Genomic DNA, 22,942 nt, shown 5'->3' with positions numbered 1-22,942 from the left:
CATCTGCTCCCTCCATCTCAGTTACCAAAGTGCATGAAGCCCCTCCCTCCCCCTGCCATCCCTGCATCGTGGTCCGGACTGATGCTGATGTGCTGCAATGATTGCAAAAGCAAACCAATAACTCTCCCCCTCCCCCGCCCGTCATATAGCGACAGCGTGACCATCTCATTTCATCCCATCAGCCCGCATTCAGTGTGTAATTGATTAACCTTGAGCGATCATTTGCCCGTGGATGTACGAGTCCTCACAGTATGTGTGAGTATTCATGTCGTCTGACTTCTTTCAGTATGTGTGAATGACACTGAGGCACTTTGTCGATTCTGATACTGACTTTCATAGAACATCAAAGTAAATATCCTCATTTCCTTTTGAACTACTAGGTGGCAAATGATTAAATCTTCTTGTCATTATCAAGGTAAAAAGCTAATATGATATAATCTAAGGTTAACAGTAATACCACTTTGTTTCACATCAGAACTACACTTTCTGTTGCATGTTTGCATGAAGATAGTTTCTCATAGCATGTAAGATGTTTTTTTAAATTTAACGTTGGCTCCAACTCCTTGCTTTGAATTGCCCTTGTGCAGCATTTTACAGAATTTATCCTTAAACTAACAGATCATCTACATGATCAAATCGTGCTCCATATGCATGAAGTCTTGCTCCTTAATCACATTTTCACATTTAAATCAACACTTAATTCTTAAACTTACAGGCCACTAGGTTTAAGCTATTTACCATGAAGGCTTTTTAAGCTTCTCTCCTTGGCATTTATTACACATTTCTTACTAGCATTATTATTATTATTATTATTATTATTATTATTATTATTATTATTATTATTATTATTATTATTATTTTAGGAAAACACATCCAGTTAAGCCAAAATTATTTATACTCATGCCAAATTTTGACTTACGGTCTTTGGGATAGAAGTGACATAAAAAGTGAAAAAAGACAGTGAGACATTGTAAATAGTAATGAAACATTTTAACCATTTTAATGTGTTTGTTGTTTTGCTTTTGCCACCACATCAATCAAACAGTTTTATTAGCAATCTTGTCATGTCTCCACTGGGATTTTGTTCCTCTTTGTGATGATCTCCAGCTCTTTGAGGTTGAATGGTTTCTCACCATCACTCTGGTGTTCAGTTCCTGCACAGATTCTGGATGAATTCAGTTCTGGATCCTTTCTGTGCTGCTCCAATATTTTCATTCATATTAACTATTACTTCACCACTTTGGCTATATGTTTCAGATCATCGTCTTGTTAGAAGTTCCAATGCTGCCCCAGCACATGTTCTTCTGCATCTGTCTGATGTTTTCCTTGAGGATCTTAATGTTGTCCTCGTCTCTCGTGATGCTGTTTACTTTGACAAGGTTTACTGGTCTATTGGCTGTAAAACAATCCCAAAGCATCACATTCCCATCACTGTGTTTGACTGTGAGGATGATGTTCTTGGGGTTTAATGCTTCTTCTTCTTCTTTCATCTTTGTGTCCAAACAACCCCTTTTTCATCTCATTTGGCTAAAGAGCAGATGACTAGATGCTTCAATCGAGTGGAGCTAAGTTTTTCCATATATGTCTCAGAGAAGTGGCATCCTGCTTGGTCTTCATCCATGGAGATCAGCCTTGGTCTCAGTGTCTGGTTGAGATGTTGCTTAGATTTATAAGGATGATCTTGATGATGGCCTTTGGATTCTTCTTGGTCTCTACCCAGTGGCGGGCCGTGCATTTCACACCTAGGCCTTCAATAGTGCCCCGCCTGTATCAATCCACCCCACAATAACTATTTTATGGCTAAAAAAAACTCTTATTATGCAGAAATGCAGTATAAAGAGCCATTGAATCGCAGGTAGATAACTCATGTAGCCACAATAAATATCTTTACTCAAGAAACGTCTCCTTCTAATGCAGCTACAGCTGCAACACACATAAAAAACATCAATAATAACTTCAGAAAATTGCAATATTATTTAGGAAAATAGCAACTTTTTCCTCACCAAAAATTCTGATTATTTGTACACAAATCCATCCTCATTTCTTTCCTCAAAAAGAGCTTTATTACTCTGTCGTACAGATTATCTGTGTGCTTCAGTTCCATGAAGAAGTCCTTTTCTATCAGCATCGAAGCTATTGCTGAAAGTCGAGCCTGCCCTGTCGTATTCCTGGCATAAGTTTTAATTTGCTTTAGGGCTGAAAATGTCCGCTGGACAGGAGCAGTGGACACGGAGATGATCACCACCAAACACACAAATGTGTACAGCTGCCCCATGCTCTCACTCAGATTTTTCTGATGAAGGAAGTCAAGGAGATCAGTGGGAGATTTTCCTGCAAAATCATCCATGGCATACATTACAGTCAGTTCTGTTTTTAACCGAAAAGTGTTCCATGGCTCTGTGTTACGCTGGAGAAGGCTGCATGCGGGGAATTTTTCTTGTATTCCTGAAACTTCTGGGGGTTGAGGAGGATGACAAACATCAGTTTTTCGTGATCTTGAAATCTGGTACATGTCTGGCAAATAATATTGTCCAGAATCCTGCTATGGAGTTGGTGGCAGTGCGTGTGAGGATCTTGCGCTTGACCTCTGCCTGCGCTTGGAGCGTCTGTGGTGCGTTCAGTGGCCTCGTAGAGTTCCTCTTATCGACTTCTCTCTCGCTCAACGTTGTCATAAAACCCCTTTACCCTAGCCAGACAAAACTTTACATCCAGTTTTGTGTCCTGTAGTATTAAAAAGAGCACATCTGAATACTCAAAAATGCCATTAAATATGTGAAGCCTTTTCTTCCTTGTGACAGGCTTGCTAGCTTCGGAATTGCCCGATCTTTCTTAACGATGTCTAGCTGTTCTTGAAAAGTGCATCTTGAAAACGGCTTTGACAATAAATCTACAACCAAATCCATTTCTTCTCCTCCTTCAGCCATTGTGGGTTGACAAAACAGCTATTTAATCAACACAACTATATTTCTGTTCGTGCAGCCCGCTACAGATGCAATTTCCGAGCTCTGGCTAGTAAACTCTGACTATCCAATCAAAGGGTGTGAATACGCTGATGTTACCGTACGCCTGCTAGAGGGCCTTGGTGTCGCCATCTCAAAATCTGATTGGTTGAAGCAACAGTTTAATCGACATTTATTTTTTGCTGGAGGGCCCACAGAACTGATTGTGAAGGCCTCCAGGCAGATTTCTTTGACTTTGACCCTGCCTGGCAACAAATTCATGGATGAAATGTGATTGGTTAAATGCTTTAATATGAAAAGACATGTCTGGAAGCAGCACAACCAGGGGAAAAGCTATGAAAAGAAGCAGACAGACCATTTGGAATTATTTATTTATTTTAGTATTCATGGGCTAAATATAATTAACATCAGTCTGTGGTTCAGATATTTTTTCAGCCAGCAGAGAAGGCTTTGCAGGCCCTGACGGCCCACCACTGTCTCTACCATTCTTACCATTGCAGGAGTCACTATTGTCGTCTTACCATGTCTTTTGAGATGAGATTCCTCACAGCATGAACCTTCTTGTACTTTGTGACTCTGCTTTGCACTTTGTACCACTGACATAATATTTTGAAGTGTTTTTTTTATCCTTTCACTGCATTGTGAGCAGCCACAATGAGCAGCTCACTCTCAGTGATGGACGTTAATGTTGAGCTCACAGAGCTTTTTGGTTTAGCAACAACTTGCAGTTGACTAATAACTGACTAGAGAACTGCTGCATCAGCTGTTCTTAGTTTATAATGTCTTAGAATTCTCTAGAACATGATAAAAATTAACAGGACTGTTTTGAATGGTACAGAAGTGCCATTTTCTCAAAACTAATTTGCAGAAGTATGGATCACTTTGGACAAGTCTTATGGTTTTATGTCACTTCTATATCTTGTTTCCAACCAGAAGAAACCTGTTGGTCCAATAAAATTTCACTATAAATCAAATTTGGCATTAGTATAAATAGCTTTAGGATTAACAGTAGATGTTATTAAATTCAAGCTGCTATTTAATTTATAGTGGGATTTTTTTGTGTGTTTTCATCCATAAATATATGCATGTATTTAATCTTTTATTAAGCTACTCAGACTATGAGGAATTGCTGTTGGTGGTGGTGAGTGTCCTGCTGTGCTATATTTTTGAAGGATAATCAGTCAATTAGCTGTCCATAATTTATCTCTCATTTAGACACGTGTGTTCTGCAGAACGGCTGTGATGAAAATCTAATCATTGTTTCTTTCTTTAGTGAAACAACCAGTGATTGGCAAACTCTATATCTCAGACTTAACGTCAGAGAGCTTTTCAATCCTCTGGAACAACACTGAAGGAGAATTTGATGGTTTTGTCTTGGAGATAATTGATTCTGATTGGCTGGTGGAGCCAAAGGAATATAATATATCCCGCAATGTCCAGTCCCATGATGTCACAGGGCTCCGGCCCAGCACTGATTACATAGCCTACCTCTATGGGACATACAAGGGATCTCGAACAAGTGCTGTCAGTATTGTTGCATCAACAGGTATTTAGATTTTATGTGTATTTAATTTACAAAAAAAAAAAAAAAAAAAGATTTATTATCATTACTTCAGTTGCTATCTGCATTGTTAAGTTGACTTGGGCCAGTGTGCAATCACTGGATTTAAAAAAAAAAGAAAGACACATACCTGCTTTTTATTTCAACAAATGAATATCTACCATATTTTTCTCTTCCCCTGTAGCTGAAGAGCCTGATTTGTCCAAGCTAGTCGTTTCTAACATTACCTCAGACAGATTCTCTCTGTCATGGCGGACAGGAGAGAGGGCTTTTGATAAGTTTATAGTAGAAGTCAGAGAGTCTGCTTTGCCCTCGCAGGCGATGGGGCGTGCTCTGCCTGGAGACGTGCGCTCCACAGTAATGGCCGGCCTCAAAGCAAGTACAAGCTACAACATAAAGCTGTACGCCAGCATTGGTGACGGTGGCCAGAACACTAAGCCTCTGTTCGCTGTAGCTACAACAGGTATCCCATTACATGCATTTCTGAACACTGCATGTACCAACCACATTGTTACATACGTGTACTAAGGACAATACAACTGAAAAGTCATGTTCTTCTTTTATTCAGAGGATGTCCCACAGTTGGGGCCCATAGCTGCTTCATCCGGGAGTCCACATAACCTGAGCTTGTCCTGGAACACTGTGTCAGGCTACTTTGATGGCTTTGTTATCCGGGTCACTGACTCTGAGCAGCAGTCTGACCCACTGGAGTTCAGACTGCCAGGTGAAGTCCGTAACTTTGTGGTCTCTAACCTGATGGACGCCACTGGCTATGATATTGAACTGTACGGTATTTCTCATGGGCGCAACACTCCCTCTGTGTTAGCCCACGCTGTCACAGGTACTACGTATTTTACTCATATCCTTTGCTCTAATAGTTCAATTATAGTGAAAACCACATGTGTTTTTTATTTATCAAATGTTATGAATGAACTACGGTCCCTTTTGGGGACATTGGTCACCGGCTGTCCAGCAGAATAATTATTAGGAAAATATTGCAACTTTAAACAGTATTTGTTGTCTGCAGATTTAAAGCCTGAAATGCATTAGGAGTGAAACTGGCATCATGAGCAGCTTTTGTTTTTTGTTTGAGAGTCATCAGTCTCACATAGGGAGGGCTCTGTATTTCTGTAAACCAATCACAATGATCTTGTGCGGAGCTCAGCTCAGGATGTAGCGATGGTGCCCCAGCAAAACATGGACGGGCAATTGATAGAACATTGGTGTGCAACAATGTGAGCACTGTTACTGAAATTACTCATTCATGAAAGAATCACAGACTTGCTTTATTGTACAACGCCATTTTCACGCAGAGGTAGCAGAAATACAGGATAGAGCCATGTAAAAGACTAATAGAAGACTTTTACCCACATTATACAGCCACAGAGTCACATTATACAGTCAGTTAGTGCCTTTGTAATTCATGAAAAGTCTGTACAATAAGGAGTATTATGAGGAGATAAACATATTTTGTCATTGATGTTGATGGAATAAACATAAAAATTTTATTTGCTCTTTCAAAGAAGACTTGACATTGTGTTGGTCTGGCATTCACTCAAAGATACAGTAGTTAAAAAAAATAAAACAATCAGGTAGGTAATACAGTAATTAAGGTAATTAAGATGCAGTACCACAAATGGCAAAGCGGTCTTTGCTTTACGGAATTTCAAAATCAGTAATTTTTATCTTGTTAGCATGTCATTATGGTGTTTTTAATATGCTACAAGTCATCAACAAAATATAATATACTTACCAAATCTAAAGAAGAAATCCTGTCAACTGACATAGTGGAACTTTCTGTATCATTGTTCATCTTGAGAATCAGTTCCTGGTGAGAACTTGTGTTCCTGATAAGCTCCAATATTACACCTTCTCATTGTGTAGTGTAGACTAGTTTTACAGAGTTTAAGCAGGTGAGCTTGTGTGCTTGAGCTACTATGAGTGGGGAGGGATAGGTGTAGATAGATTCAGGGACTCCATAAATCCACTCTTTCAAAGTTATCCAGTGATTAAAAGCTGGACTTGCATTAAGATGCAGTACCACTAATGTCCACAGCACGGTTTTGTTCTATGTAATTTCACTTCAAGAAGCTGTCAACTTTGTATCTTGTGATAAATGTCTCAGAATTATTTCAGCGAGCGTTTGGCTTCTTGTCTTGGTCCAGACAATAAACCCGAATCCAAACCTCAAAATGTCGCTTCAACAACCTTTTGATGAGGAAGTATGAAGCATGCCAGATTTGCTCCAAATGTGTTTTGGCCTTTAAATTCTGGAGATATTCGACTTTCAATCTGATGACAACCTTTTTTTTGCTCATAAAAAATAATAGTAACACACTGAAAGAAGTAGCTCTGTCTTTGCTTTTGCAACCATTGCACACATTATCCTCCTAATAAAATCTCATTCCCCGTCCAATCAAACTCACCCTCCCTCCCAGCTCCTTTGCCTAAAGTGGAAAACTTGACCATTTCCAACATAACCCCCTATGGCTTCCGTGTGTCGTGGGAGGTGAAGCAGTCGCTGCAGCAGGAGGAATTAGCGCCCTCTAGTGGTGGCTTCAACAGTTTCCACATAGTGGTGACTGACTCCGGCTGGCTGCTGGAGCCACAGGAGTTCACTGTGCCTGGAAACCAAAGTCACCTGGACATCTGGGGCCTCATCACCGGCATAGGCTATGAGGTCAGGCTGACCGGAGTGTCAGAGTCAGGGCTTCTCTCTCGGCCTCTGACTACAGTGGCTGTGACAGGTAACACTCACAGTGCACTGGCAGGCCTCTCGTCTTACTAAAAAGCCAGATTTCTTATTTTGTTCCTGTGTACATATAGAATAGTTAAACTCTATGATGCTGTTCTGAAGTTTCACTGTCACAACATGGCAAAGTTCCTGGATATCCACGCTTTATTTAAAATTATTTGCAATGCTTTTTGTGACGAAAAGTATTCTGAGTATTGATAGTTTCTGGTTGATGCCATGTTTTGATGGTGAGGCTTCAGCTCTTACCTAACCCTAACTCAGATTTATAACAACTGTTTTTTTTCCAGAATGATCTCACTTTTCCCTTGTGTTAAGCATTTTCTTGGTATGCAGCTGTAAGGAAGAGACGTGGAGCTCCTGTCTGTCTTTTCTCACCTCCAAAATATGAGCAAGCATATTTGTTTGTTTTCATATTTTAAAATGTGTTTTCCTTACATTAGTTCTTTGGTGATACACTCATGTTTGTGGCCAAAATCCAATTATGGCTGCCTGATCATGTTGGTTTGTGCATCAGACTGGATACAAACCACAGACTAAAATTAAAATGTTCATATGTAGGAAAACACTGATAAATCAATAGACCTTCTGAGCATGAAATGTCTGTTGATTTAACTTCTAATCTAATTTGTTTGTTACCTTTGATTGCACTGACTGCATCAAGGCCAGCCTTGAAGACGCATGGGGTCCTCGTCTCAACCGGTGTTTGCTGAAATCCTTCTGACAGATTCGTTAACTGACATAAATAATCCTCTACAACAAGCATCTTGTCTTTTCATCTTCCTCAACGTTTGCCTCTGTCATCCCCACGCTGTATTTTTGACTGATTCACACTAACGGATGCCTGAGCATGGCCAATCGGAGGTGGTGTGAACGAAAGGGCTGGTATACAGTCCTTTCTGCCACCCGGAAACCGTCTCTCCTGATTGCTGACTTCTTCCAAACTTTGATGATTATTGCTGGGAAAACACCAAACCTACCGCAATGTCTCCTTGTCTAACCAGAGGCTGAGCCGGAAGTGGATCATCTCTTTGTGTCGGACATCACAGCTGACAGTTTCCGTCTGTCGTGGGCGGCTGATGAAGACCTGTTTGACAGATTTGTGATCAAAATAAGAGACAGCAAAAGATTAGCCCATCCTCAGGAGTTCAGCGTTCTTGGTGAGGAGCGAACCAAGGTTCTAACTGGACTCATGAGTGGCACTGAGTATGAAATCGAGCTTTATGGTGCCACATTGGAACATCGGTCCCAACCTATTACAGGGGTTGCTCAGACAGGTATATAAACAACACTGCAAAATGTGCAGCTTCATACTAATAATAGTAAAACTTGGTGGGTCTTTGGTGTTACGTCAGCTTTCAGAGAGCTGAACCCAGAGTCCCATTACTCATCTTCATTCCTCAGGTTTAGGCCAAACTCCATGTGTGTCTCAAATGGAAAACACTATGTCTTTAGTTTAAGTTGGATTCCCTGAGCTGAAGGGTTTCGTTTTCCTGCAGTGACATATTTTGACATATATTCTTCACCTTAATTCATCTTTTTTTCCACTGTTTCCCTTTCTGCGTGTATCCATTTACATTCTGCTAGGCCTGAGCACCCCACGAGGACTTCACTTCTCTGAAGTTACTGACTCTTCAGCCATAGTTCACTGGTCCATGTCTCGCTCCCCGGTGGATAACTACCGCATCACTTACGTGCCATTTGAAGGAGGTAAGAGGTTAATCTGGGGGGTTTCATTTCTGCTGTTAACTGCTGGTTTAAACTGTATTTACTACTTAAATAAACATTGAAATTAAATTCTGTATTCAGTTAAATAAATATTTCAATGTAATTTTGCTCAAATCACGGTCAACTTTTGGACAGATTGCCATGCAATGCAGTGCAGACTTCCCTGTCTTGATGGATTCTAATAGTTTTGCTGATCCTCTGACCATTCAACAAGCACAATCAGGTCAAAATTCTAATTTTGCAAAACACCTCTTTTTCCAGTATTGAAATGTCTTTAGGCACTTGGAAAAATGTTATACTGGTTCCATGTTCTTACAATTTTTGTCAGATAAATAATTTAAAAAACACTTTATTTATTTTTTCTGATTTGTGGTGTAACATTTTTGAGTTCTCTCTACTTCAAACCATGGTTGTGCAGGGCTTGAAAATTAGAATTAAAAATCAGGGCATAGTAAGTAAAAATGTGAGAGGAGCAAAAAACTAGAAACTGCTCTGGGTACAGAGGATTCAAACAGTAATGTCCATCCAGAGGATCATTTTAGCAATGTTTTAAAAATATCTGTCCATACTAAGTCATAGTAGCAGATCATGTGATTACTCGTGTACACTGGGCATGTGGGTCCTGGTGTAAACATTAAACAGATGGTTGGTTCTCCAGTTGTTAAAAATACTATGTGTGAAGAACAGCGATGGTAGAAATTTAGATCAGAGATAACCTAAACTTTGCTATCCATGTTGGACAAACCACTGTTTGTCAAGGCTGATGACTTTATTTTCATCTGGAAAACAGTCACAAAATAGCATTGTGATGAATCAGGGAGTGACATGTTGTCACTATTAAAACCCAGTCAGTACGTAAAATTAGATGTCTGAATCATGGATTCCAAAAGTCCAGACTAAAATGCAACCCAAGAGTTTTCAAACTACAACATGGCCAGCAGTGTTTTCAAAATTCTCAGTTTTTAGAGTCCTAAAATGCCGGTGTAGTGTTGGTAGCAGGTGGAAGCATAGCAGAAATTGTGATTTTATCATGAAATTAGTGTGGATGTCTCTTAAATCTGTCACCATTGGACCAACCTCATATTTTTATGTGTCTTTTGTTCTCTCTCCTCCACAGGAAGCCCGATGACTGTGACTGTGGACGGAGGTGTTTTCAAGGCTTTGCTGCCCAACATGATTCCTGGAAAGATGTACCAGGTGACTGTGAGCGCTGTGAAGGGTCTGGAGGAAAGTGACCCCAGCACAGACACAATAACCACAGGTTGGCTTTCCCCTGTTCTTATACAACACCCACATTAGTAACGCTGGGGTCTTTTTGAAGAAAACTGAAAACCTTCTGTCTCTGTTCCTGTTTGTGTGCTCCAGCTTTGGACAGACCTCAAGGCCTGACTGCAGTTAATGTCACTGACACATCAGCCTTGTTGCTGTGGCAACCATCTGTGGCCACTGTCGATGGCTACGTCATCACCTACAGTGCTGATTCAGGTTTGTCTCCTGTCTTTCTTATTTATTACCTTATCTATTTACAATTATGAAGCCAATCTTTATCTAACAGGTTCATTATTGAATCTGTGACACAAGCTTGCTTTCCTCTGACTGTATATGATGTGATGCCTGTTTTCCAGTGTCCCCAGTGGTGGAGCACGTTTCTGGGAACATAGTGGAGTTTGAGATGGGCTCTCTGGTCCCAGCAACCCACTACACAGTCGGAGTTCATGCAGTAAAACAAGTTCAGAAAAGCAGCTCTGCTGTCACTGAATTCACCACAGGTAGGTGCAGATAGGAGATTTATCTGGATGATTATGTATTAAAGAAACATTGACTTTTCCCGCTACAGTGGCTTTGTTGAATGGTAAACCTGTAGCGTGACGGTGTGTTTGCAGATGTGGATCCTCCTCGTGATCTGACAGCTGTTAACATTCAAACTGACAGTGCGACTCTGACGTGGAGGCCACCTCACGCTGCTGTCACTGGTTACGCTCTCACCTTCTCCTCTGCTGATGGTACAATTAGGGTACGTACATGTCCACATACGTTCAGTCAACAGTGTAGAGCTGATGATATAGAAAAAAACTGACATTCTGATATTTTGATTTTCTGTGATGTACACTCACTGGCCTCTTTATTAGGTACATGTTGCTAGTAAAAGATTGGACCCCCTTTTCCCTTCAGAACTGTCTTAATTCTTTGCTGTATAGATAGAACAAGGTGTAGGAAACATTTCTCAGAGATTTTGGTCCGTATTGACATGATAGCATCACGCAGTTGCTGCAGATTTGTCAGCTGCACATCCATAATGCCAATCTCCCATTCCACCACATCCCAGAGATTCTATTGGATTGAGATCTGGTGACTGTGGAGGTCATTGGAGTACAGTGAACTCACTGTCATGTTCAAGAAACCGCTTTGAGATGATGTGAGCTTTGTGACATGGTTCATTATCCCACTGGAAGTAGCCATCAGAAGATGGTCCACTGTGGTCATAAAGAGATGGACATGGTTAGCAACAATACTCACATAGGCTGTGGTGTTTAAACAATGCTCAGTTACTACTAAGGGGTCCAAAGTGAGCCAAGAAAATATCCCTCACACCATTACACCACCACCACCAGCAGCCTGAACCGTTGATACAAGGCAGGAAGGATTCATGCTTTCATGTTGTTAATGCCAAATTCTGACCATCTGAATATTGCAGCTGAAATCGAGACTCATCAGACCAGGCAATGTTTTTCCAATCTTCTATTGTCCAATTTTGGTGAGCCTGTGTGAATTGTAGTCTCAGTTTCCTGTTCTTAGCTGACAGGAGTGGCACCCGCTGTGGTCTTCTGCTGCTGTAGTCCATCTTCTTCAAGGTTCCACATGTTGTGCATTCAGGGACTGTATTCTGTATTCCTTGGTTGTAACCAGTGGTTATTTGAGTTACTGTTGCCTTTCTATCATCACCAACCAGTCTGCCCATTCTCTTCTGACCTTTCACATCAACAAGGCATTTTCATCCAAACAGCAGCTGTTCACTGGATATTTTGTCTTTTTCCCAGTAGATGTAGCACCAACAACCATGCTATGTTCAAAGTCACCTAAGTCCTCTTTCTTCCTCATTCTGATGCTCGGTTTGAACTTCAGGTAGTTGTCTTGACCACGTCTACATTTCTAAATGCATTGAGTTGCTGCCATGTGATTGGCTGATTAGCTGTTTGTTTTAACAAGCAACTGAACATGTGTACCTAATAAAGTGGCCGGGGAGTGTATATTGCAATATGAAAAAATAACTTAGCAAATATTGTATGACTATAACTTACCAGATGCAAGATTCAGTCTGTGGCCAAAGCATTGCAGCCTCAGCTTGTTCAGGGCAACAGAATGCATCATATTCATCACATTAGCTGTTGCTGCAGTTTTTCTCATCCCTATTGCGATATTCTGACTTGTATGATGATGCAGGGGAAAATGGAACTTTCCAGTTACTGGTTCTCATTAATAAATGGGACAGTCGGAGCTCCTTTGTCTAACTAGACCACAAGTTCATTGTAGTTGCACAATATTCCCCCTGTGACAGCTCTGTTTCAGCTTGTGCCTTGCATTTTTATACAGCTCTGGGATGGCAACGTAACAAACTTGTCAAGTGACTGGATCATGCTTTTAAAATTGTCTTTGGTAACTGGTGTCATATCTTTCACAAAGCAAAAAAATATCACTTCCATGGTTTTTCTGTGTCGTTTGGAAACTTTGACCAAACTCTTCAAAATGATACTTTGCTTTTGATGTCTGGTCTGGATTTCCACTCTGCATACAGAGCTTTGTATGGCGAGCTGAGTTAAATAGTCCAACTAATTTGTCAGCTTGCCTCACCAAATCTTCCTTTTCAGGATGTTTTCTTGCTCATTTTGATGCACACACCTGGAGATTGCACACTCTTGAAAATAAAGTTTAAAAAAAATCTCCTTGTATCCAAGAACCCTTTTAGTCAGAGTAAATGATGCTGCATCGTTTAGCAGGCAGGCTTTCATTGTGGATTCATGGAACTGAGGACAGTTGGAGTTTTGGTTTTGTATCAAGCAAGAAAAGGGTAGTAAAATAGAAATATTGTTGGTTTGACTTAATTCTAAAATATGATTATTGTACATGCACACATTGCAGTGTCAATGCTGAAACAATATATCATGTAGAGCTGATTTTTTAACAGATTTCCATCAACATACTCTCAGCTTTAGGGCTGATTTACTTCTTCTTGTCAGCAATTGCTTTGAGCTTCGGAAAAGTAAAAAACGTGACCATTAAAAACCTGCTTCTGAACATAACTTTTCAATGCAAAAAACTTAAACTGTCATCTTGCATATTACATGTTATCAATAAATTACAAAATAAAAGCAGCAATATTTTTACTGTGATGGATTCTTGTCTGCACTGCTGCATAATGCATAAACCAGTAGTATTCATTTGAAAAATGGTCACAGTCATGCAAGGAATGTCAATTTTGTACTTCTGTTTCCAGTATGGCGTTACTCTTTGTAAATGCTTTGTGTTTCTATGTGTGCATGTGTTCAGGAAGTGGTTCTGAGCCCGACGGCATCCTCTTATAGCATGTCCCAGCTGACTGGCTCCACAGAGTACAACGTGAGGCTTCAGGCAATCGCTGGAGCCCAGAGGAGTCGCCACGTCACCACCAACTTCATGACCAGTAAGGATGACATCAAACTTCTACTCAATCATTTTTATGTAGCGCTGAAATTCAACATATCCGGATCTGATGGTACTTTGTTAGCGGCGAAGGGTTTAGTGATGAGTTGCACAACAGTCCAGATGCACATTAGAAAGATATTCCTTCTTCTAACCCAAATTCCTCTCAGTTAATGTGATATTCCAGGCAGGTCACCTGAGCTTATTTTTCATTCTGCTCGAACTGCATCGATGGAAAAACCTTTTATTTTTCCTTTTTATAACCCGTCTTTCTTTCCAAGGTCCTCTCTCTCACATGATACTGTTCACTAGCAGGGATGAAGATAAAGCAACTGAGCCCTCTCAGGTCTCTAAGATGATGTCTTTTTAATATGTGCTTCTCAGTTGGACAGCTGTACAGGCGTCCCAAAGACTGTGCTCAGATTTTACTGAATGGAGAGACAACCTCTGGTCTGTACACCATCTATATCGGAGGGGAGGAGACGCAGGCCGTCCAGGTGTACTGTGACATGACGACAGACGGCGGAGGATGGCTGGTGAGCGAATCAGCCTTCTGGAATACAATCAAAGGCAGTTTGAAACCATAATTCACAGTGAATCAATGTGCGATGCCTGTTTTTCTGCTGATACATGATAGATAGCACCACAGAGGCCCTGGCCGGGCTTGTTATGATTATTGTGACGCTCATGAAAGTCAGTCCTCCTCAGGTTTTCGTCCGACGCCAGAATGGAAAGCTGGAATTCTTCAGGAACTGGAAGAACTACACTGCTGGATTCGGTAACATGAACGATGAGTTCTGGCTGGGTAAGAGCACTGGTCTTCTAGTCTTATTTACTTTCATTCCCCTGCTCAGCCCCCTCCTGACTCACACACATATTAAACCTGGGTTATAGGTCTCTCCAACCTCCATAAAATCACGTCTTCAGGCCATTATGAGCTTCGAGTGGACTTGAGGGACAATGGGGAGTCAGCCTACGCTCAATATGACAAGTTCACAATTGCAGAGCCAAGAACACGATATAAACTCTACATAGGTGCCTATAGTGGAACAGCAGGTGGGTATTACTGTGAAGCAATACTTTGACACTTTGGGAAGTACATTTATTCACTTAGCTGCCAAGATTAAGATGACAAAATCAACAGCAGTCTTATAAGGTGGATAAAGATGGGAAATAAGAGGAAATGGCTTGCTTGGCTCTGAACTGATTTACATGTCAGTTTAACATGTATCAGATCCAAAGTGCTAAAATGACCAGTTGTGGTTTGGGACTATTTCATATCCATATGTAGTGACCATAGTCCAGAGTCTTGTCATCACAGTGAAACAGCCAGTGGAGACTCTAGGACAGCCTGATCAAACAAATCTAATATGACGTATTTGTTAGTGTGGGCTTAAAGGTGTTACAAAGTGGATTTCGTTACTTTTGGATATAGTCAGGCTAACAGACTCCCGCTGTTTCCGGTCTCTATGCTTATGGAAATCTTGGAAAATTTGAGATTGGTTCAACTAGAATTTTTAGACCAGTGTTGTGTGATAAACAAGCATGTGGAGTTTGAGTGCTGTAGTCTGCAGAACTACTGGATAGTGTAGACTATGTAGACTTTGCAAACTGCAGCCTGGACGTCACAGCTGAACAACGAACATGGCAAATTATCTAAAACAGTAGCTAACTTGTTTACCTCACATATCTCAATAGTTCACCGCTTAATATAGTTCTGTTTTCAGAAATTACATGAATATGGGCAGGTGAACTCTGATCTACTTCGATTCTATTCTTATCCTTTTAACCAAGTTAAAATGATTTAAAATGCTGCAAAAGCTTGCTTTTTATGTCATTTTTGATTTATGATTTTAGGCTAAATGGGTTAGTAGTAGTGTGATCATTGTACTATAGCACATTGTTTATTCAGAAATAACATGCAGGTATATTTACCTCCTCGATATAGGAGTTGATATGATTTCAGTCAACCAGGATTGTCTTCAGCTGACAGCCATAGATTCTTCATTTCTGTTTTGGTTGATGGCAGCTGGATAAGCTATCAGGAAAAACAATCCCATGTTGTGCAACAGGTTGTAAAAATACATGTGATCTAAAATAAATTGTGAAAAAGTTGTGATTTTTTTCATTTAGAATTTTCAAATTCAAAAGATCTCATAGGCTTTTATAGGATTAAATTTAATCATTAAATGTATTTCCCAAATACAGCCTTTAACTTGTCAGACTGTTAACAGAATATATCCACACGTTTGACATGTGTAGAGTCAATGATCAACCCCTGAGCTGCGTTTTTCTGAGCCTGTCATTTAATGTGTTAACAGGTGACTCCATGACCTACCACCAGGGTCGACCCTTCTCCACCTACGACAATGACAACGATATCGCTGTGACCAACTGCGCCTTGTCCTACAAAGGTGCCTTCTGGTATAAAAACTGTCATCGCGTCAACCTCATGGGGAAATATGGTGACACCAGTCACAGTAAGGTATGTCAACTCTATTTTACCTGGAAACACATTTTTAACAATAATAAATAAAAGCTGTCTTCCATTATTTATACAGTTCTGATGATGGATTTATTTGCAGCTCAGTTTTTATGACTTTTTTTTTTTGTCATTTTCCTTCCAGTTGTGCTTTTTCCCCTCTCAAAATATGTCAGTTTTCCCATTAGGAAGATGATTCCTTCTAGCATTATCAGCTGTTGGTCAATAGCATTTTACTGCAGACAGTATTAAACCAACTATCTGTAGCTTTTATTAACAGAGAAATTTGAGATATATCATGATTTATCTCATTGGCAGTTAACACTCGTGAGCACTTCAATAAATAAGATTTTTCCTGGAAAACCTGCTTCTTTTTCACCGGTGGATGAGTGACTGATGTGTTAGTTTCCCATGATTTGTGTTGTTTTTCCACAGGGGATCAACTGGTTCCACTGGAAGGGCCACGAACACTCAATCCAATTTGCAGAGATGAAGATTAGGCCGGCCAACTTCAGAAATTTTGAGAGCCGAAAAAAGCGATCATAGACTCGTGAGCCCCTCCTCCTCCTCTTCTGCACCTCATCTCCAGCCATCAACACTCCCTCGTCTTTAAATCGCTCTCTGACACAAACACAAACCCAGGCAGTCGCTCTGACACTCTGTCATTCAGTTCTGGCTGTGAGAAATGAAACCTGGTGACATTACACCAAAGAATCATTTGAGAATTAGCCGTTTTTGCGTAGCTGTCCCAATTTGGTGCTGTTGTACGTGCGATTGTGTTTGTGCGTTCCCAAAAAAAGTAGTTGTAGATTTGTTTGATTGCTGTGAATGGACATACATGTGTTACCGGGACCAAATCATTCTGCATTCATCTGTAAAATTAAAACACAAAAAGGATCCACTGAATCAGTGAAATGTCATGGGCACATAGTCACGAGGCATCGCATCCCCTGAAAAACTGTTATAGTTCTTCCATCATAAACTGAATGATTGACAAGAATAGAGTCCTAAAATCTTAATGAGTATAAATTAAATGTAAAGTTTACTGTGCAACCATCCACTAACACTATTCATATTTAAATTTTGATTTAAATATTTTGATAGAGAGAAAAAAAGATCTGATGCTCTGTAACCTTCAGTACAAATAAAAATGTTAGTTTGATAAATGTGTGTGTGAGCTCTTCTTATTGGTGAACTATTTGCACATCCAGTCCAGCAGATGGCAGTGTTTACTCTCTCTGCAGTCCTGTACTGTGTGTATGAGCATTTTGTCACACTGGCTGATGCTAAGTACCCAAAATATGTCTTATTGAAGGTGTCTGCAGGTCTTACGGTAGTACAGTGCACTGATTTGAGGTTTCTCAAGTTCTTAAAAAGTTTTAAATTACCTAGTTTGTCAGCTACAGTACCACTCTGTAACTATTAAACGGCAAGTTTTTCAAACTTATCGGAGTCCAGTTCACAGTAATTTATTAGATAAAGTAGGAATTATTGTAAAATACAGCTGGGAAGTACTGATAAAAATGTCAATAAATTCATCACCTTAAGTGTTCCTGCTCTGCTGGCTTTCTGTCACGTTCTGCCTGATGGGAGTGTAAAAAAGGTATTCAACTTCCATTCTATGTGGTATTTAAAAGGTCTTAAATATAAATTATTACATATTTGACATCAGCAGATATTCCCCAGACAATGAAATAGAATCTTTTTCACCTTTATTGCAGGAGGAGCTTCGCTTATGGTGGCTATATCTGCAGTATTGGGCTGCACCTGGTGGTTTAGGTCCATCAGGAAATCGTCACCGTTCCAAAGTTTAGTTTAAAACAAGTGTTATCTTTTCTCTTTCGCAACTGGAGCCCTTTGGAGCCTTTTTTTTTTGCAATCCACACAAAATCAATATCTGTTCCGACAAATGTCATCAAATCCATCGTTTTAGGTGACCTGCTGTAGATGTGGAGTGATCGCCTCCAACAATTGCAGACACTTTGTTAAAATCAGAGTTAAAGACCCTTTAATCAGACATTATTTGGTTAAATGTGACTGATTCACGCATTCTAATTCCTGGAGCAGTCAGAGGTCAGTTCAGACTGTCAACATCAGGCATCTGACAGACAATCTACAGCCACTTCAGTGTTCCTCTATACCCTCCAGCACTGTTTGTTTGTTTTGCAGCCTACTTTAATGGGCACATTTGGCCTCTTGCATCCAATCCTCTGAAGGAAGACTTGGCATTTTGTCCGAAAAGATCAGTGGTTTCTGAGTATTTGCGCTGGTCTTCCACGTCAACATTCATAGAAGCCCTCCACTCTCAGGTATCAAAGGTGTAGGAAGTTGAAACATGAAGTCTGATTACAACAATGAGGAATGTCTTGAGGGATTAAGAGACACTAGATGTTGGCTGGCACAGAGCAGGGAGTTTTCCACATTAAGTTCAAGATTTAGAAATAACTTCTGACCTGGATTTCTACCAATGCATGCCGCTAAGATCTAATTTCATCCTGAGTTGTTTCTAAATAAGGGTCCCATGAGTCAAGTGTTCTTGTAATATAGCTCCTCAGAGGACTAGTGATAGGAGACCCTTTTCTTTAGGAACTTGTCATTTGTGCTTGTCGAAATCAAAACAATATTTTTCATGACCCCTGTTTGTTCCTGTTGTCAGGAGGACAGATAACAGCTATGATAAGAACACATTCTTGCTCTAGGGGACAACATGATATCTGGTAGATTTTATAGAAAGCTAACTGAGGACAAAGGTACATTTAAGTATGCTATTGTTTTTACACGTTCTAATCAGGTTAATTGATCGGTCTGCTATTTTAGTCCAGGTTGAAATATCTCATCAACTGCTGCATGGATTATTGACATTCGTGGTTCCAGGAGAATGAATCCCACTGACTTGGGCGACTTTTCCTGTTGTGCCACCAATAGGTTATGGATTTATTTATCTGGTGAAATATATTGACAACAAAACATCATAGCAGATGATCATAGTTCTCAAATGATGAATCCACATTACTTTTCCTCCACTTTTGGAAGCCCTTAGCAACATGCCTCAGCAATCACTGGATGGATTGTGGTGAAATTCTTGTCCCTACGAGGACGAATCCCAGCAGCTACAGTGACTTTAACGGTTGTACCACCAAGAGGTCAAGGTTTTCATTCATCAAGTGAAATGTGTCAACAACTACAAAATGAATTGGCAGATGTTCAGAGATCCCAGATGATGAGTCCTAATGGCTTTCCCTTCATGGTGAGGCTGACTTTAGTGGATTTCAGCAAAATGTCTCAAGCTTCAACGTTGTCTTTATTGTCCCACTGGGAGAGATTTGTTCTGCAGCAAGAGTTCACATATTAATAGAATGAAAAAGGACACCAATATATCCAACAACAACAATCAGTAACTAATGCAGGAAATGAAGCTCCAACCAAACAGGTTCCCTGAAACAACAGCCTAAGACTAATGGCTTAAACTTCCTATGACATGCAATATATTATTAGCCCGCCTATGGACCTGCCTGTTACAAATGAGAAATGCTTGGCCTGATTCCTACCAGGGATCTTACTCAACAACTACTGGGTGAATTGCCATGAAATTTATTAGGCATTCATATATTTATATCTGCCGCAGTGTCGTAAAGTAAATCCAGTGTGCATTGTCCTCCTCAGGGTGAAATCTCATAATTCTATTTAGGTTAAAATTTAAACCTGACAGCACTTTGATTTACAACCAAATGCCTGTAAAGCCGTTTCGTGCTAATTAGTAAATATTTGCATGCTAGCACAATAAATGGAGATGGTAAACATATGGATGTATTAAAGAGAACTGGAAACCAGACTCAAGTTTTACCTCCACCAAATGGTTCCCACTCAGTTTGCTATGTTTGAGATGTGGTCACTTAGTCATTGAAAGCATGGACTATTGTACAAAGTGAATATCAAACATAGAATGCACATGAAGTAGTTAAATGGCATCTATTATACACATTTACAGGTTCACCATTTTGTTTTTCATTAGTCTTCTGGCCATGAGTATTAGCTAGCTACTTAGTGTCCATAATTACATATAACGTGCAGACTAGGTCCCTGGTGTTCAACACTGTGGCGTGCATTTCTTTATGGATGGATGGAAGCTTCACTGCTGCCATGGGGGAGAGGCTCATTTTTGCAGTTTTTTACTGTCCAGTTTATCAGAGTTACTGAGTAGGACGTCAGACTTCTAGTGTCACTGTCTTTGAGTCGGAAGACAGAAATTGCCCTTTCACAGTTGCCTGTAAATGCAGCGCTACATTGTGATAGCATCATAGACTCTCACCAACTTGGGGAGATGACAAAATTCCCATCACACAGATCTTCATGGACATCGAAAGCGTAACACCAGTGTTATGTTTTCCACATATATGAGAGTCCAGGTGATGTAAATTTCATTGTCTCCTCAAGTGCCCAAAAGTCTGGGATTCCACACTTAGCCCAAGAGACTGAGCATGCACAGAGCAGAGTACGTAGATACCACCTCCTGCACATGTAGACTCCAGCTGCCCATCTAGTCCAGAATTAGCGAAGAGGTGGGGCAGAGATAGGCAATGGAAATGGCTTTGGCTCATGGATGGTCCAACCGATAATGAATGAGGGAAAATGAATGATTAGACAAAACTAAAGAGACCGAATTTGTTATTGTACCAGGCTGTAAGTATTGTTGTCTGTAGTAAAGTTGGGGATTTGAACATGGGGTTAATGGGAATTGACTGGTTTTTGGAGCGGGGCTGCACAGTGGCGTAGTGGTTAGCACTTTCGCCTTGCAGCGAGAAGATCCCTGGTTCGCGTCCCGGCTTTCCCGGGATCTTTCTGCATGGAGTTTGCATGTTCTCCCTGTGCATGCGTGGGTTTTCTCCGGGTACTCCGGCTTCCTCCCACAGTCCAAAAATATGCTGAGGTTAATTGATTATTCTAAATTGCCCGTAGGTGTGAATGTGTGAGTGATTGTTTGTCTATATATGTAGCCCTGCGACAGACTGGTGACCTGTCTAGGGTGTCCCCTGCCTTCACCTGAGTCAGCTGGGATAGACTCCAGCACCCCCCGCGACCCTAGTGAGGATTAAGCGGTGTATAGATAATGGATGGATGGATGGTTTTTGGAGCCAGCCTCAGTGGACATTTGAGGAACTGCAGTTTTTCTGCAGTGGGTTTGTTTTTCTTCATTGGAGGTTGCTGCTTGCTTTAAATTTGATTTATTCACAGTACAGTATACAAAGTATAAAAGAAGCCCCAACTGTGTGGTGATATGCCTCCTACAGGGTAATTCAATTCAGCTGAATTCAATTTTGCTTATATAGCATCAATTTAGAACATAAGTCATTTCAGGACACTTCAAATTGTCAGGTCAGGCGTTCATAATATTATATTATAGACATAAATCCAACAGCAAGCACTTGACGACAGCAATGTATACATCCCTGGAGGCTGGAGTTCAACAAGGACCTCCTTCAATACAAGTGAACTTAAATTAACCAATAGTTCTGAGAACTGTCATGGAGTTTCTTCACATTGTGAAAGTCACAGTATTTGTATAGTGTTATATCACTGTTTACTCAAAGAGCTGCCTCAAATTTACACAGCCAACTCTCTCCTGCTGATGCAATGACCTGGAGATACGTCTGGTTTCTGTTCACTTAAATGAAATTAGCACCTTATTAAGTTAAAGCTGAAAATGTGTCTTTCCTTAAAATATTTTCTGAAAGCAACATGAACAAGAAGCTTGTGCTTCATGAGGTCAAATAGAAGCCAGAATAAAAATGTGATTTCTGCATGTGCCAGTTGAGCAAAGGTTACTGTGTTGCCTAAGAAAACCTGTTTGCATTAGTCACGCCATGCAGCCTCACTGAAACACGCTGGACTGCCATTAATCATGCTTTTCAAGGAAACTTTTTCCCGAGAGTCTGTGCTATATTTGAATTGGCTCCGTTCTTGGTGCAGAGTCTCTGGCACTGTGCGAACGTGTATCTAAATCATCTGCCATGGCCCTGTCAGTGCGCTCTGCACTACTTTCCACTCCTCCGTTGGACACATGTAATTGAAAAATAGGTAATTTCATGCTCTGTGTGATTATTCTACATGCTGAGTGAACTCCCCATTGCATGTGCTGTAAGGTGAAGATGACAGTACCATAAAAAACATCTTAACATTGTAATTTTATATGCAGATATAATTTAAATACCAGTTTTAATTCTCTTTTTAAATTTTTAACCTAGTTTGGGCGTTTTTCATGTTCATCTATTAATAATATGAGAGTTAACAATCAGGATTGGTTAGTTTAAGAGCAATGCATACAAAAGAAGTTTGACAGAAACCTGATCATAGAGCATAGCGACAACACATACCAGCCTGGGGGTCTGCTCAAAACAAACTTTAAACAGCAGAAAATGCACACAGTGCTGCACACTACAGCAAACATTATTGGACATTGATTAATGCTGCATATGCTATAGTTGCTGCATTCAAGCAGCACTGCAGAGGAAAAACTCTACACTAGAATAACCAGCATAACATTGTCTTGATAATAATAACTTTATTTATGTTACTTTTAAAAACAAGGGTTTATGAAGTGCGTTTTGGTAATATGAACAGTTGCTATACTCCTCCACTTTTTAGAGGCCTATTATTGTGATTTAAACTGATATAAACAGATTTCAATGTAATAGTCACAGACAAACCACAAATCACAGCTGCTGTCATATGGTTTGTTCCAACATGTCTCCAAACTTGAGCTCCCATCCTGTTTCTGAATGGCC

The 22,942-nt window shown here is 40.3% G+C and overlaps 1 protein-coding gene across 11 annotated transcripts in view; it reads left to right on the top strand.

Moving 5' to 3' along the window:
- tnca (tenascin Ca) overlaps positions 1-17,326 on the top strand; it is a 67,452-nt gene extending 50,126 nt beyond the window's left edge. For 3 of the 11 annotated variants that reach the window (XM_035956057.2, XM_055019302.1, XM_035956059.2), the window contains 16 exons: positions 4,234-4,506; positions 4,706-4,984; positions 5,090-5,362; positions 6,960-7,268; positions 8,278-8,550; positions 8,861-8,983; positions 10,119-10,262; positions 10,367-10,486; positions 10,627-10,770; positions 10,885-11,015; positions 13,547-13,679; positions 14,063-14,214; positions 14,387-14,483; positions 14,573-14,734; positions 16,000-16,163; positions 16,596-17,326. In XM_035956057.2, coding sequence (XP_035811950.2) covers positions 4,234-4,506; positions 4,706-4,984; positions 5,090-5,362; positions 6,960-7,268; positions 8,278-8,550; positions 8,861-8,983; positions 10,119-10,262; positions 10,367-10,486; positions 10,627-10,770; positions 10,885-11,015; positions 13,547-13,679; positions 14,063-14,214; positions 14,387-14,483; positions 14,573-14,734; positions 16,000-16,163; positions 16,596-16,706 — 2,888 coding nt within the window. In that variant the 3' untranslated portion in view covers positions 16,707-17,326. Of the gene's footprint in view, positions 1-380; positions 4,507-4,705; positions 4,985-5,089; positions 6,134-6,959; positions 7,269-8,277; positions 8,551-8,860; positions 8,984-10,118; positions 10,263-10,366; positions 10,487-10,626; positions 10,771-10,884; positions 11,016-13,546; positions 13,680-14,062; positions 14,215-14,386; positions 14,484-14,572; positions 14,735-15,999; positions 16,164-16,595 lie in introns of those variants that run through there. The other 8 variants (XM_035956060.2, XM_023287764.3, XM_035956061.2 and 5 more) reach the window with 6 other exon arrangements.
- The last annotated feature ends 5,616 nt before the right edge of the window (positions 17,327-22,942 follow it).

This window comes from Amphiprion ocellaris, chromosome 17, assembly GCF_022539595.1.
Source record: "Amphiprion ocellaris isolate individual 3 ecotype Okinawa chromosome 17, ASM2253959v1, whole genome shotgun sequence".
Lineage (NCBI taxonomy): Eukaryota > Metazoa > Chordata > Actinopteri > Pomacentridae > Amphiprion > Amphiprion ocellaris.
The sequence above is the reverse complement of the archived record's forward strand: the minus strand, read 5'-3'. Positions and strand labels throughout refer to the sequence as shown.